Raw genomic sequence first — 17,074 nt, 5'->3', positions numbered from 1 at the left:
ACAGTTATGTAAACAAATAAATATCTATATTTCTTACAGGAAAGAAGCAGTTCTTTACCTAGGATATCAAGTTAGAATAATGTCCCATATTTTTAGAATGCAGGTTTTTATACAAAGAAATTAATTAAAAAATTTAATTGATTTGCATTGTTCTTTTTTTACTGCAATATATCTGCAACAGTGTTTAGTGTTACTGAAAGGTTCTGCCGAAATATACATGTTTAAATTCAGGACTACTATTTAGAATGTCTCTGACTCACTGTGAGCAACATCATGGAAGGTGAACTAGTATTATAATTTCTTTCTTACCAATTTTCTCCCCTCCTAATCTGTACTGAAGGAGTTGGCACATCTCCGAGGAACAGTTCCATCTCTGGCACTAAGTAGCTCCTGATACCTTGACCAATTAGCCATGATTCATTTGTGAGCCTTGGCAATAAGTGTTTACAAACTATCCCCCCACAGGGGGCATCACAATCAAGCCAAATCCTGCCTCAGCCTGTGTCTAGGTATCCGTACCTCTGGCATGCATCACTGAATAGCAACCAGGAACAGTAACCTATCTCGTTTCCTTCTGTCTCACCCAGGAGGGCTGAGGTCACTTGTAGTGCCTCTTTGCCTCCCCCCCACCCCTCCCCAACCCTAGCTGAAATTAGCTGCTCAGCAGAGACCAGGCATTGAACTTGGGATCTTCAGGATCTATATTCAAACCTCATGCATATTAATAAATCATATTTAGCCTTTCTCCTTTGAAGAGTAACCTGTAGAACATGGTGCAGTACATTTTAAAAAAGGCAATTTTTATTATGCTGCTTCTTCGACAATCAGCACTAAAGGGTGTTACGTCACTCAGTGTGTAACTCAGCTAAAGAAAAAAAGTGTGTTTTAAAGTGGAGTTACTGGCTATTATTAACACATTATTCTACTGAATTGTTCAGAAAAAACATACATTCAAAATAAACTTGTTCTTCAATGGAGTTAATTATCATCCTATTAAGTTTGTTTTAAACTTAATGTTATGGATACAGTATGGTGTAGTGGGTTAACACCCAGTTCTCTAACCTCTGAAACCTGAATTTCAATTCAACCAAGACTTATGGGATGAAAGTCATTCTACAAACTATAAGGACCTTAAGTGAAATGAGCTTTATCCTGCACATTCTGTGAATGGCTAGTCTTGCTGTTTGAGAAAGCATTTACCGGCAATCTCCTGTGATTAATCAGAAAGTTGCATGAGACATTATTTGTTCAGTCTCAACCCAGTTCTGTAATTTGGTCATGAACTGGTAACTTCAATCATAGACTCACAGGATGGCTGCTGTGGGAAATGGAAAAATTCTCTAATGGTTGCTCTTCTAAGGTTGGGGATAGGGTACCTTGTTGGAGAACAAATTGTATCTATTGATCAGGAGATCAAATTGCTCTGTTTCCTTGATTTTAAAGTTAAATAGGGGCTACAATCCTAGATCATGTTATTTTAAACTGCAGATATTCTTATTTTCATTGTGAATATCTCAAACCAAGAAAATATTCAACAATATAATTTTTTTATGTATAGATCGGTCTACTGTGTTTAATTAATTTTAAGCATGAAGTAGTGTTTGTTATAGAAACCATCCATAAGCTGTCTCCCATGATTAATCAGAATATTGCATTAGCCATTATTTAATTTAGTCTGAGAAACCGCTGATAAACATTTCCCAAAACTAATGGATCCAACACCGAAGAGGTTAAAAGCAGGAATCAGAAACAATATGAGAACGTTTTCAAAAAACACATCTTTGAATTATACAGGGAATCTCAGAAAGAAGCCTTGAGGATAAAGAAAGATTTCAGCAGAAAAGGACAAAAACAGACTGAATTTGCAGTCATGAAACCAGGACTTTAATCTTCCATCTGTAGAAGTATTAAAGATTAATTGATCTATTGTAGACTTTCTTGTTGTCTATACAAAGGTTTGCATATATAGCACTTTTAGTATTTGTTGACCATTCATATGACTTTTTTTACATTAATGAAGGTACCCAAAGAGACACAAAATAATTTTATAGATATGTTTAATCATACTATAGTGCAATATGTAATTTTTTTGTCTTTGTTATGTTATAAGCCTTGTTTAGATGTCAAAAAAATGGTGGTTGACAGGATTTTGAAAATTTTTGTTGTGGTTTGATTAGTTGAGATTTTCAGGTTTGGTAGATTTTTTGTAAGTTTGCATAGTTACAGGTGAATCGGGATAGATCAGCGTAGAGATTTTTAAAAAAAATTTCAGCCAAAAAAATGGTTTGACGAAAGAGTGTAATGTAGGATGTATGTTGCAAGAGTGTAACAGACAGGAGCAATGTGTATTCATACAATTTTTAATATAATGTATAGATGAATAGATATTTTAAATGTTGATTTGAGCAATGACAATTATTTAGGCTTCCACAAAGCTGTGTTTCTTTAATACTTAGCGAAATAGGGTCAAGATAGGCCATTGATTAATCTTTGGTTTATTGTGATAGCCTCAATGAAGGATGACAATTACTTCTGTTGCCCAAATCGAACACCATTTCAATCTTGTACTGGGAACAAACTGGGCATTTAATTTTCAAATTCCGATACAGAGGTCTTTTCAGTAGTAAATCGAACATGCCAAAATGACAAGAGAAAAAAATAGAAAATAAGAAGCTGATTGTTCAATGAGTTCCCTGATAAACTTCATTGTACACAGGGTCCAAAATTACTCCTCAATGCAAAATTCGTCTTTATTTTTGTCCTTTAAAGAAACTTCTGTTCCTCCTTTAAAGCACTTCCATGTTATAGCAAATATGTTCCCCCCCACCCCCCAACAGATTTAAAAGCACCAGAACATAAATATTAGCCTTTATTATAAACCAGAAAAGGCCTTTAGACTTTAGACAAGGCTCTCCAATTTTGATAGATCTCAACTCTAGCCACATACCTTCTCACAAAATCCTTCAAACTCCTCGCTCTTCAAAAATGCTTCTGTCTCTTGAATCCATTTATATTGTCTGTATCAATGGTCTTCCCTGGTAACTTATTCCTCAAGTCCTTTTGTGTGAAAAAGTTCTGCTTGACTTTCTTCTTCTAATTTCCCATTTTAAAAAATTTGTATGTTCAGGTTTCGTGTCCCCCAAAGTGAATGATTTGCATGGACTAACTTTATGATTGTCCTGAATAGTGATGCTAAATAATGCCTCACTGAAAGGGTTTAGTTGTAAATTTTGACCAGTGCTTAAAATGAGAGGAATGGCTACTATAAACTGCTATATGGGCTTAATCTAAATGCAACAACTACACTTATATGCTGAGGTTCATAAGCCAAACTGTTAGTTGAGACATCTATCCTCAGGAAAAAGAAGAGACAAAATCTGCCTCAGCCTTTGATGAGCGTATTTCTTATTCCTGCACAAAAGTCTTCATTTCCTCCTACAATCTACAAAAAAACAACTTGGAGTCACCCAAAGGTTTATCTAATTTTTGCTCTTACTCTCTTCAGCCTTGACCATCTTCTGCACAATGGGCCTTGGTCCTTCATTTTTTCTCTTCTATATTAGAAGTTATGATTCATTAGTCGACCCTTGTTGTTCTGAGGATGATTTATGGAAAGAGCACCAATGAAAACACTGAAGCAAAAAGCAAATAATCCAACACAACTGGTTGGACAATCTTACTTCCAGTTATCTCAAGAAGTCACAAATATATTTAAAACTGCAGAGTATCAAGCAAATTGTGAAGGAAAGTCTGATAGAAAGTGTTTGACATTTGAACAAATATCTACAGTTTTTACAAAATTATTCAAAGAATAAAGAAAGAACAGTGGAAATAAAAATCAGTAATTTGGAGCATTTTCAAAAGTATTTTTTGCTTAAAAGTGAATAACACATAAATGTCTCCTTCCTGAAATATAACCCTCATACAGGGTAGTAATGCGCCAGTTTTAAATGTTGCACATATAATCATGCATGCCACGCTGATATAAAAGTTGCTTCTAATTGATCAGGAGTAATGAATTTGATAAACCATGTAATCTTATCTGCCCACTTAACAAAACAACCATCACAAACCACAGGTATATCATTTTTGTGTCTGTTCTATTTGGTGGCCTATTTCAATAGATGTCAACACTATGAGTAATCTACACCAACTACAAACTGCAGCCAAGGGTTTTCTGCCTGAGCTCTTCCAAATGCTTGTAAGCAAGTAATTGACAAATTGTCCATGCAATGGGGTCACAGCAGTGCTAATATTTTAAAACAGATGAACTTCAAGTGAGGGTCAACCTTCACACTCTATAGCAATAGTGTTTGAGACCAAATAAAACTAACAGTTCACTGTGCGGGGATTTCTCATGAGAAAAGGATTTTTTTTCATCCTGTAATAAAAAATGATAAAAGAGATCCTTTCTCTTTTTTTAAGTCTCAGACAGCATGTCTCATTTATGTGGTAGCATAAGCCTAACTGGTCAAAAACAACTAGATTTAATAATTCCTACACCTCTCATCCTTTCGTTATTATGGAAAGAGATAATGATTAGTTAATTCCTTTAGTTGAAACATTCTTTTAAAAAAAAGAAAGCCTATCATTACTTCCTTTTTATGACAAAAGCTCTGGGAAAATACACGACAAACATGCATTTTAAACAGCATGATTATTTATGTTGAAGAAAATTTTGCTGATGCTTAAGCAGATTGGGAAGATACTTCATCATGCCTGGGGGCAGAGTAATAAAAATGCACACATTCAGGGCAGCTTATGGGGGAGATGCATCCTTTGAAGCAGCTTTTGATCTTGTCTTAAATAAAACCAAAGAATGGAAGATTATTTATACTCCTCATAAATGCTAGAAATCTGAAATAAAAACAGAAAATGTTGGAAATACACATCAGCCAGCCTCTGAAATGTTACTATTTCAGGTGTAGGCCCTTTGTCAGACTTGTGCTGATGAGGATTTACATCCGAAATAGTAACCTATATTTTCTCTTTACAGATGCTATTTCCAGTATTTCTCTCTTTTTATTACAGCAACTACTTATTTTTGCACTGATAAAACTGTACTTATTAAGAACACGTAAAAGATAGGAAATTTTAGGAACACAAAAAGGCTGATTGGCCCGAAAATCGTGCCCCTTTTGCCTGATCTCAACCTCACTTTCTCACCATAAGAATGTACAGGATTGGGAAGACCATTGCAGTCCATCTGTCTGGTGTCAAAGTTCAAAAAAATAAATACTATACTTTATCTCACTGCTTTTATCAAAAAGAAATTATCCACTGACCTCTGAGGCACCTCGCTAATCACTTTCTTCCATTCTGGTGGAGCACCATTTTGCTTCCTCGATTGAGCCAATTTCTGATCATTCCAGAAGGTTCTTGCCTATTCTGTACCTAGAAAGCTTGTGGACCAATTCCGTTTGTGTCAAAATGTTTGCTGAGCTCTTGCAGCCAATGGCCCTGGGGCCACGAAAACAACGTAATGTGGGCAGGTCGGGTGGAATTTGGAGTGGGGCCAACTTACACTGTGTCCCTGCCTCTGTCTCCGTCCATCACTTACAATGTGTCCCCGCCTCGGTCTCAGTCCATCAGAAATTCTCGCAGTAGTGGGGAGGGACGTACAATGACACCATGTAAATAAGGGCAATACATTGTACGGTTATTTTCTGTCATTTGTGCCCTTGCAGCACTAGATGCAAGGGATGCCCGTGCACCCCTGACAGCCAGCGATGCTAAGGGTTTTGGAAGCATTTCAAATTTAAAAGGCTGGTTTCCCAAAAGCTTTCATTAAACTGGCTTCCAGTGAAAGTGGCAACATTTAACGTTTTTACATTTAGCTCCTTCTTGGCCCTGGGCCCATTTACACTGCGACAATTTGCCATAGTGAGTTTCCGACCCCACCTGAGGCAGGTGCTCTATTTGTGCTGTGAATGGCAGGAGTATGCAAACACCCTTGACCCTGGGATCTGAGACTGGGCAGGCATGCATCCATGCAATCCTTTAGTGGTCCTACCATTTCCCTGACTACCTATTACCAATGAAAATATATTTCAAAAATTCTTCACACTTAAAAGTGTGCCTTATTGTTCCCAAAGTCTCAGTCTTGTTTCCTATTTTTGTCACTTCAGACCAGTTTATTAACTCCTTCATCTAATCATTATATTCATGTTTGTCCTCCGATCTACCTGTAGATTTACATCTGAAGAAAGTCTTTTTTTTTTCCCCCTCATCTGCCACAATATTTAATTTGTTGCTCAAATCAGGTTCCTTCTCCCTCTGCTATATTTCTTTCCCAGTGGAATATGGTCACTTTGTATTCTCAGTAACATATCCTTGAAAATATTTTTCTTCTTTCAACACTGCAATAAAGTCTGGCTCTCTTAGTTTTCTCTTCATCCCGTCAAAATTCAGCCTCCTTAAGCTGAGAGTCTTTGTTGTCCTCACTCCTTTGTTCATCGTAAGCCAACACATAAGCTCAAACATGTTGTGATTGCCATACACTTCAATCTCCTCTTTCTCCAGAAACACATGTAGTTATCCCTTAAAACCAAGTATATTATTTGCTTCAGTGGTATTCCATGCACTTATTTCATATATCTATTATCTTTTGTGTTTATATCTGCCAACTGGACAACTTATTGGAATGCTGCTGGACCTTCCTCCAGACAGCAGTTAATGCTTGAGCAGAAGGCTTTTATGATATCCTTTGAGGCTGTCATGAGTAGCCTGCAGCAGTTGGCGGAAAATGTGATGCAGTGCACTTCTATGCAGTCATGTATGAATTATTTAATCAAACGCAGAGCATCATGGAATAAATGGCACCTTTGGGGTCATCTGCAGGAAGGCTCAAAAAACAGAGGGAACAAGCACAGACTAACTTACTCTCATAAATTCTGTGACTGGCACCACTGAGACTTTGAGCACCTTCTTACATGAGACTATTGCTGCTGGTTTTAGCAGGCTGGTTGATCAGTTAGAAACAGCTGTGATGACAGGCTTTAGCCACATAGGAGACACCATACAGACTGTTCTCCTGCAGATTGCTGGTCATCCAGCTGGGATTCCCAGCACCTGCGCCACGGCAGGAAAAGGGGCAGCTGAGGCAGCTGTCAGTGTGCGGTCACATCCACCCAATCCACCAAGACTTTTCAAAGGATTTATGGAGTGCCAGAGGGTGGCCAGCCAATGGCAGCCATTGTATTGTTGGAAATGGCTCCAGCTGTTCCAGGGTCATCTTGTGACCCCCTGCACCCAGAGGTTCAAGGCCACTACCATCCATCCAGAGCAATACCAAACAGCAGCCTACCACTACAATTGCTCCTCCCATTTATACATAGCTTTAGATTACGTAGTAAGAGAAATGCAACTTACAGAGTGACACAGGAGAAGCATGTTGATATGATTTACAGCATGTAATTGATGTATCATTAAATATCACACATTTTTATTCCTCCTGAGTGCAGACAGTATTTATTAGGAAAGGTAATAAGTGCTGGAAGGGGACTAAAAGATAGCGGACAGCTTCAGTAATTTTTTTTTTATGCGTTCATGGGATGTGGGTGTCGCTGGCTAGGCCGGCATTTATTGCCCATCCCTAATTGCTCTTGAGAAGGTGGTGGTGAGCCGCCTTCTTGAACTGCAGCGGTCCGTGTGGTGAAGGTTCTCCCACAGTGCTGTTAGGTAAGGACTCCAGGATTTTGAACCAGCGATGATGAAGGAACGGCGATATATTTCCAAGTCGGGATGGTGTGTGACATGGAGGGGAACGTGCAGGTGGTGTTGTTCCCATGTGCCTGCTGCCCTTGTCCTTCTAGGTGGTAGAGGTTGTGGGTTTGGGAGGTGCTGTCGAAGAAGCCTTGGCGAGTTGCTGCAATGCATCCTGTGGATGGTACACACTGCAGCCACTGTGCGCCGGTGGTGAAGGGAGTGAATGTTTAGGGTGGTGGATGGGGTGCCAATCAAGCGGGCTGCTTTGTCCTGGATGGTGTCGAGCTTCTTGAGTTGTTGGAGCTGCACTCATCCAGGCAAGTGGAGAGTATTCCATCGCGCTCCTGACTTGTGCTTTGTAGATGGTGGAAAGGCTTTGGGGAATCAGGAGGTGAATCACTCGCCACCGAATACCCAGCCTCTGACCTGCTTTTGTAGCCACAGTATTTATGTGGCTGGTCCAGTTAAGTTTCTGGTCAATGGTGACCCTCAGGATGTTGATGGTGGTGGATTCGGCGATGGTAATGCCGTTGAATGTCATGGGGAGGTGGTTGGACTCTCTCTTGTTGGAGATGGTCATTGCCTGGCGCGAATGTTACTTGCCACTTATTAGCCCAAGCCTGGATGTTGTCCAGGTCTTGCTGCATGCAGGCACCGACTGCTTCATTATCTGAGGGATTGCGAATGGAACTGAACACTGTGCAATCATCAGCGAACATCCCCATTTCTGACCTTATGATGGAAGGAAGGTCATTGATGAAGCAGCTGAAGATGGTTTGGCCTAGGACACTGCCCTGAGGAACTCCTGCAGCAATGTCCTGGGGCTGAGATGATTGGTCTCCAACAACCACTACCATCTTCCTTTGTGCTAGGTATGACTCCAGCCACTGGAGAGTTTTCCCCCTGTTTCCCATTGACTTCAATTTTACTAGGGCTCCTTGGTGCCACACTCGGTCAAATGCTGCCTTAATGTCAAGGGCAGTCACTCTCACCTCACCTCTGGAATTCAACTCTTTTGACAATGTTTGGACCAAGGCTGTAATGAGGTCTGGAGGCGAGTGGTCCTGGCGGAATCCAAACTGAGCATCGATGAGCAGGTTATTGGTGAGTAAGTGTCGCTTGATAGCACTGTCGACGACACCTTCCATCAACTTGCTGATGATTGAGAGTAGACTGACGGGGCAGTAATTGGCCAGATTGGATTTGTCCTGCTTTTTGTGGACAAATCCACAAGTAATGTGCGGTATGTTCTTGGACAGGAACAGTGTCTGGGTTTTTATAGAAAAAATATTCGTTCAGGCAATGTCACTTATTGGAAGTAACTCTTGATCGCATTTCTGCATACATCTCCCTCCCTGTACATCAGCTCCCCCAATGTTGACCTCCTCTTGTTCCTCATTGTCTTGCTGTAGGCCTTCAGCCCCATGGGTCTCCTCCTCATCCTACTTCAAACTCACTTTTCATTGGAAGGCAAAACTGTACAGCAGGTGCTATGGTTTTGAAGAGGTAGCTTGGAATATGGAGCAACACCTTGACTGAACAGAATGGGATTTTTGCATCAGCATCTCAATAGTGTGGTCCCCAGTAATTAGGATGGTGTATGGGCCTCGTTATATTTACACTCTGCTGCTGTGTGGGGGTTTCTAATTAGAAAGTTGAGCCATAGATTCAAAAAGTAGACCTAGGGGTAAATTTTAACTGCAAACCGGGAAGGGAGCAGGGGGGGGAAGATTTCCGGGTGCGAAACCCGAAAGGTAAGTGGGCGGGTCGCGATCATTTAATGAAGCCCATCAATTGCACTTCTGGATTTTGCTCCAGGCAGCCAGCCTGATTTATAGACTGGCTGGCTGTCAGACAGGAAGGCCTTCTGCTGCAAGCCGCAGCCGGGAATCGGAGGGAGGGAGGGAGGGATCATGGGCCAAGAAAGAAGATTGGGGGCCGAGCAATAGATTGGGAGCCAAGAAAGAGATCGGGAGGCTGGGAAAAATATCGGGGGTCCGAGGAAGAGTTCGGGAGGCCGAGGAAGGGATCAGGGGGCCAAGGAAGAGATCGGGGGGATGGTAAGAAGATTGGGGGCCTGAGGAAGAGATCGGCCAGCGGGGGAAGAGATCAGGGGCCAGGAAGAAGATCGGAGGTTGCTGGAGGTCAGTTGAAGAGTCAGAGGTCGGTGGGAGTCCATCATCGGGGGTGGGAGGGAGGTGCGGATGATTACGGGGGTCCTGTTGGCCAAGTGAGCTTGTTGGGCCTGGACAAAGCACTCCTGCTCCTCCAGGCCCACATGCAGTGCAATAAAGGGGCTCACCTCTTGGATCCGGCCCTTCCCGCCTCGTTTCACCTGGCATGAATGGGAAGTGATGGGAAACGCGAACAGGTAAGGTTAAATTTGTTTTATTATTCCAATACACAAAATATTAAGTACCTCAAGTATCTCAATGCCCTTTTAAGTATCGGCCCATGGATTTAAATAGGGGCGGGACTTTCTGGTGTCTGCTCTCCACACGCATACAAACCTGCCTGGGTTAAACCCAGAAGTGGGCAAGTTGGAGCCAGGATGCGGTCCCGCTCTGAAAAAGAAGGATTTTTTCTCCCCACCCGCACCCAACCCACCCATTCCTGGGGGTTAAAATTTACCCCCTGGTGTCCCAACAGCCATCCGTTCGTTCTTTCAAGGCTATCAAATAATGCAGGCACTGTGGATTCCTGCAAAATAAAAGTAACATGAGTGTTCCCTAGATAATGTGCAGAGTCAAATTTCTGTGTCAGAAACCACCTGCACATTTAAGGAATGGTAGCAGCTTTTCCTATTCATGTATGTATCCGGGTTGATGTATGGAAACCTGATGGCCAAGTGGGTTCCACCCATTATACCCTGGGCTCTTGGAAAGATTGTTAGCAGCGAAAAGTTCTATACCCTCTACAGTTGGTGTTTCCTTTCCATTGAAAAACCTATAAAGATGTTTCTCCTAGCAAATGCTGTGTTAACCACTTGCTTTATACAGGTATGAACTGCAGACTGGCCATTTTTTGCAATGACCTGAAAAGATCATGTAGCATAGAAGTTTAACTCTGTTGTGATGTTCATAGCCAGGAGAAGAGCATCTCAATTCCTGAAGCTGCCTGTAAATAAGCCGGCAGCAGATGGCTTAACCGCATCACTGCCACCAAGCATTTCACCTTGGAGCCATTTCAACTCCCCACCTAAAGAGAGTCCATTTCTCTTCCACTCCAAGGAGAATGATCATTGGGTAATTGACCAGCACAAGTTGACCTGTAACAAGGCAGATAGCTAGTACCAGGAACTCCACCTGAGTGATATGGTGAATAGCATCACTCACCACTTTCTAACCCTACCATACCCGATCGAACAGTTATTCTACCAGTTGGAGGTGTGAAGCTTCGGTAGCAACTGCTTGCCTCTCTGCAATCAATCAAACCCTACATATTTGAGGATTGGTCATGAGAGATTAGAACTCACTCAATTTTAGGTGGCAGACTTGGTAATCTGGTGTCAGAGCCAGGCAGGTTCACCATATCCCGGTGCATTGTTGATAATTGACTAGCCAGCCTTGCAATTGATGAAACCTGAAGGGGTAAACCTGTCTCTTGACTCCCGATAACCCTGGACAAATGGGTGTGTATTCATATACCCTTCCAGCAGTTGTCATCCCATCCTCAAAGTTTATATGTAAGTTAAATGAAGGACATCTTCTTATAGCTTACATATAAACTCTTCATAGGCCTTCAGCGTGATGGAAGGACCTATACAAGAAACACAGCTTGCAAGATGTTCTAAAATTCCTAGACATCCAAGCCCAATGCCTTGTATTTTGCCTTGAATGGCAATTTGTCTAAATATTTGTACCACAAAAGAGTTTAAGGTTTATATTAATAAAGAAAATGAAATGTCATTGTCAAATTCCGAATGGCAAATATTAAAGGAGTTGTATTACCTTGCTCTATCCTGCTCTAAATTCCAAACAGTAACTTAGCTTTAATTTTCAGCGAGCTATTGTTTTGAAAGACTTTCCTTTTAGTTATTGAATTCTGCTAAAGTGATCTCATCCTCTTTGATAATAACCTGACCCAGCTGCCATCTTCAATCTCTATAGATATTTAGCACAATCGTCTACAGCCTGTAAGAAGGATCAATCACAGCAGACAGCATAACTGAAATAGTGGGAATCAGCCAAGCTTTAGTCCCATTCATACCATGTCTCCTACACACAAGACATTACTGCATGGTGTATGATATGGATATGGAGATAAAGTAAACTAATTATATTATTCCACATTATTCTAAAGAGACATGCAAAGTTGCACCTTCAGTATGTATCTACCAAAACAATGCCCTTTCAAAGTCAACAGCTCGGTATCAAACCCTGGATATTTGAGGGTTGGTCATGAGAGATTAGAACTCAATTGTTGGTGGCAGACTTGGTAATCTGGTGTCACAGCCAGGCAGGTTCACCATATTCCACAGCATTGTTGATGATTGACTAGCCAGCCTTGCTATTGATGAAACCTGAAGGGGGTAAACCTGTCTCTTGACTCCTGATAACCCTGGACAAATGGGTGTGTATTCATATACCTTTATAGCAGTTGTCATCCAATCCTCAGAGTTTTTTTGTAAGCTCTATGAAGGACATCTGCCTTCAGCATGATGGAAGGACCTATACAAGACAGCTTGCAAGATGCCAGCCATTTGGATGTTCTAAAAATCCTAGACATCCAAGCCCAGAAATGATAGGAATTGATCCGTACTTTTCATTTGTTATGCAATGTAATCCTTTTCTAATCCTTCTTGTAGGGTACATTTTTCCTGAATGTAACTATTTCATGTAGGTAATATTAACCACAATAAAATTAGAATGAGCAGAAGTCTGAAGATTAAATAATTTTAGAAACCATCATCCTTAAAGGTAACAAAAACAGAAATAGTCTACAATAGCATATATGTTTTACTTTTATTTTTAATTATATGACCAGGATTATAATTTAATTTGTCACAAGAATGCTGACGACTCTACCTAAGATGGCTAGATCGGGAGCATTCATTAAAGATGCTGGAATACTGAGGAATGAAGTATTGATTAAACTAAAGCCATTACTTATGCACTTATATTGAATAACATAAATATGTTAGATTCATAAATGTAAATATGGTAGATTTGTGATTAAATCAGTACTGTACCCCAGGATTTTAGTAACTTCTTATTAAATTATTTACAATACACACATTCTCTGCAATAATTTATTCTTCACTGTTTTAACTTTTAAACGCTAGTACATAAACACCAGCCACAATTCCATAAAGGAGACCTCATAACAAAGCAATTGTTAACATCTCTGAATCTTTACTTACTTTTCCTCACAGAAACATGAGATGAGCCTCTGTATTCTCCAGCATGTAAAATGAGACACTTTCCACAAGTGTTAGTGTAGATTCTGAACTATAGCATTCCATTGTGCACACATATAATTCATGGACTAAATGCAAACTCCTTATCATTCAATAATCAATACACAATGCACTTCAGATAGTGCTAGTACAGTAGCAGTTCACCTGTTTTCATGGGCTAGACTGCACTTCCATTACAGAAAAACCTGTAAATTAAATGAAGTCTGAAAGTGGGCTATTTATTCTCAATATCTGACACAAAAACAAATTGGTGTATTTATAAAATATAGAAGGTAGTGAATTAGGACACAACCATGTTTAAATTAAAATACCCATGGCCCCACTAAAGGTAACAGTAACAAATAAATACTATGTAATATTTATCATAAGTTTTAGCTTTCCATTAGGATTACGTTATTTTTCAGATGTTCATATTTATGTAATGGTTGAAAGCTATGGTTTGAGTTCCAGCCAATTTACGCTCTAACAACACAAGTTAAACTAGTTTGGAAACCTGCTCCTGAAATGGCTTGACTTGTAACAGATTCACAGTCAACTCTGCTGCTAAAGCTTCGACACCTCAGTACACGGGACACACGTTTTTAAAGCTGCCAGAACTTCAGAGGTATAAAAATAAGCTCTCATCCAAAGCATATCATTCATGGGCTTCCCACTACACAAGTGTCACATGAAGTCGCCCGCATTTTATCCTGAAGGTTATAAATATGCAGTGACTCAAAATGTACATTATCACAAAAGGGAGTTCCATTATTTCTGATACAAATGTATAGTAACCCAAAATGAACATTGCGAAAAAAAAACGTTTGACAGTCTCCAACTGGTTGCTTCAGAGATGCACGATGGGTGGTTAACCAAGCGATGGAGACCCAGAACCGCAACTGAAGAGGAGTCAAATATTAACCGTATAAAATGTATCTTTAATTCAGACTTGCCCAAATAAATACGCTGGTAACTATTATTAAAAATCGGATGTATTATTACGATCCCCTGAGATGACACCTTTGCCTATTAACAACAACACTTTAAATGTTTTCTTCTGTTTAAGACGCACAGCCTGATATAAGATCACTTTCCTCTCCCCACATACCTTTCCTTGCACAGGATACTGTCTGTGTATTAAAGTTTGACCACACAATCAAACGACCTGCTAAGATCAACTCGTTCCTATCAAAAACAAATTCACTTCGAGAGGAACGTTTTCTTATCTCTACAGAGATTTACAGTTCCTGGGGAAAAAAAGTTGATCTTAAAAAATGACCTTTGTATTGAGTCAAAAGCTATGGGTTTTTGTTGAAGGAATGGGCAGGGGGAGGGAAGAGAGAACAAGTGCTGATTCCTCTCCCTGTTGACTCACCAGATGTAAGTTGCATCCAGCCGCAGATTTTGTAGACGGTGGCGGTGTTACAGAAGAAGAAGAGCACGAAGCAGACGATGCAGCCGATGATGAGCGCCATGGACATCGCGATGAAGAAAGAGGCGGCTTTGAAAGCCCCGGACGCAATTGTGGAGAAGTCGGTGAAGCTGCCGCGACAGGTCAACTCCCGGGAGAGCCCGTTCCCGATGCAGTAATGGAAGAGCCCGAAGTAACCGGCTTGAGGGGTGTCCACCCCATCCCCGATCCAGTAAGGCTGGATGAAGCACACCACGTTCACTATAGCAAAACAAATGGTGAAAATAGCCCAGAGTACACCGATCGCTCTTGAGTTCCTCACATAATTGGTGTGATAAATTTTAGCTGCCTCCTGAGCTGGCAACATTGCCGGTGTTGCTAACCTTAGCCGATCAGCGAGAAATAGTTTCTGGTGCCAGAATATGTTTGATTTTCTGGGTCACACTGGACCTTCCGATCAATAGTCACCCAACTCTGCAGAGATGATCTTCAGTCTTCCCAAAAAACCTTCTGACGCAAAAAAAATCGCTTGATCCTGTTCCCAATCTGACATTATCCCTCCTTTTTTTTGGAGTTATGATTCCGAGCTGTGATTCTTACCTCTTGCTCCGATATCCTTTTTATCAGACGGGTTTTCTTTCCCTCCCACAAGGTACGGTGTATGTGCAAAGTGCGTTGATCAGCGACGCATAGCTCACGCTGGAAGCTCTTCAGTCCATGCTCCGGTGCTGGAGAATTATTGGAGGATGGCAGAGCAGTGACTGGTTTGCGAGCTTACACCAAGGACGGTCTGAAACGGTACCTCGAACACACCACAGCCCACAAGCACGAATTGGTAAGCGCGCTGTATGTTGGGACATGTAGTTCATGCAAAACTAAAATAAAACGATCACCGACCACTGTAATAATCATTGCAAATAAATATATGCAAATGTACTAGAAAAATGAACAGGTGGGTCAGTCTGCAGCCTTTTCGAACACGTTTCTCATATGCAACCCAGTTCTAAATTTAATTTATTCATTGACAGTTTTCTGAATATGCACCTATCTATACTCAGCTACACCTATACATCTACTATAGGCGCCTTAGCTCCTGCAAAACATATAGACAAACATATTCTTAATCAGCTGCTTCAACAGGCCACATCACTGCATTTAACTGGGGGATAATGCCACCAAATAGCAATGGGGATAACAGTATAATGACATGTATAGTAAACAGAAATGCAATTGCCTCAACAACAACAACTTGCATTCAAACAGCATCTTCAACACAGATCTATAACACCCCAACCTTGCCACCTTGTGCTTAGCTATTGGCGGCATAACCCATGCTAACAGGTCTTATTCTCTTTCTGTACGGATCTCCCAAGAGGAAGCTAGCACCAGAGAGGAGCAGGAAGCATCCCCCTAACATGAGCACTCATCATGCTCATAGGTGAGTCAAGGGTTCCCACTCAGGAGCAGCAGTATAACACTTGCTCTTCCAATTGAAGTGACACTTAGAAAAAGCAAAAGATTAGGAAGTAAACAACATACACTCCACACTTTCATCAAGAGAAACCCTGAGGAAGCAAACATTGATCCAGGGACATATATGTGGAGTGGAGAAATTGATTGATTGTTCCTTCTTTAGAATGTTTGCTGGTGATTTGTTGGCCAGAGAAACACATGATGGTTAGTGTAGGTAAATGTAGAATTTGACACAGTATGCTGGTACGGAGCAAGTGGAGTACAAAAACAGCTGCTAATGATGGGTCTGCAGGGCTGCTTTTAACCAAAAATCTGGTCAATCAGTCCTTGTCACAACAGTCAGCCATACATCAACCGGAGCCACTTCTTCTTCCTCCTCTATCTCTTCAACTTACTCTGGGTGAGGTGTAATCTGGCCTTCCAGCCTTTGTGGCTGCATAGGTTCCCTCTTCCAATGGCAAAATTATGCAGAACACAATGGATGCAAATGATCTTAAATTCTTTCTTGCAGCAGTAAATTAGGACCCTGTCTGATCTGTCCAGGCAGTGGAAGCTTCAACATCCTGATGATATGTTCTGTGAGAATTTGAGTGGAGGCACAAGCCTCATAGTATTCTCATACCATGTTGGAATAGTGGTTTTAGATTGGTATCAATAGCCAGGGCAGCAAGAGGTATCCCTGCAACCCCAGCAGCCATCTGCCCATTCATCCTGCTCCTTCAAAGAGATGTGGTACCATCGACTATTGCAAGATGAAAGCATCATGGTTCTTGCCGGGTAATTTGCAGTTAAATAATACCTCTAATATTTGAGCTCAAAGTTAGACTCTTAGCTTGCTAAAGCTCTTAAGGGATAATGCTAAATGTTTGAAAATATAATGACTTTAAGTGCTTCTAAAGAATTCTTGTTCTTTTACTGTTCAGTGGTGGCTTAGCACTGCGAGAAAGTTCCCAGGGAGAAGGAGGGGTGAGGTAGGTAGGTAGGTTAGGAGGTATGCCATGGAGGGGTCGAGGTCACAAAGTCAAGGCCATGATGTAAGGATGCAAGGTGTGAAATGGTACCTCAACGACAAAACATTATTACTG

The 17,074-nt window shown here is 41.0% G+C and overlaps 1 protein-coding gene across 1 annotated transcript in view; it reads right to left on the bottom strand.

Moving 5' to 3' along the window:
• Positions 1–14,883, bottom strand: part of lhfpl3 (LHFPL tetraspan subfamily member 3) — a 210,299-nt gene extending 195,416 nt beyond the window's left edge. The window contains exon 1 of the mRNA XM_068005377.1: positions 14,481–14,883. Coding sequence (XP_067861478.1) covers positions 14,481–14,883 — 403 coding nt within the window. The remainder of the gene's footprint in view (positions 1–14,480) is intronic.
• Positions 14,884–17,074: the final 2,191 nt, after the last annotated feature.

Source organism: Heptranchias perlo, chromosome 24, assembly GCF_035084215.1.
Source record: "Heptranchias perlo isolate sHepPer1 chromosome 24, sHepPer1.hap1, whole genome shotgun sequence".
NCBI classification, from domain to species: domain Eukaryota; kingdom Metazoa; phylum Chordata; class Chondrichthyes; order Hexanchiformes; family Hexanchidae; genus Heptranchias; species Heptranchias perlo.
The sequence above is the reverse complement of the archived record's forward strand: the minus strand, read 5'-3'. Positions and strand labels throughout refer to the sequence as shown.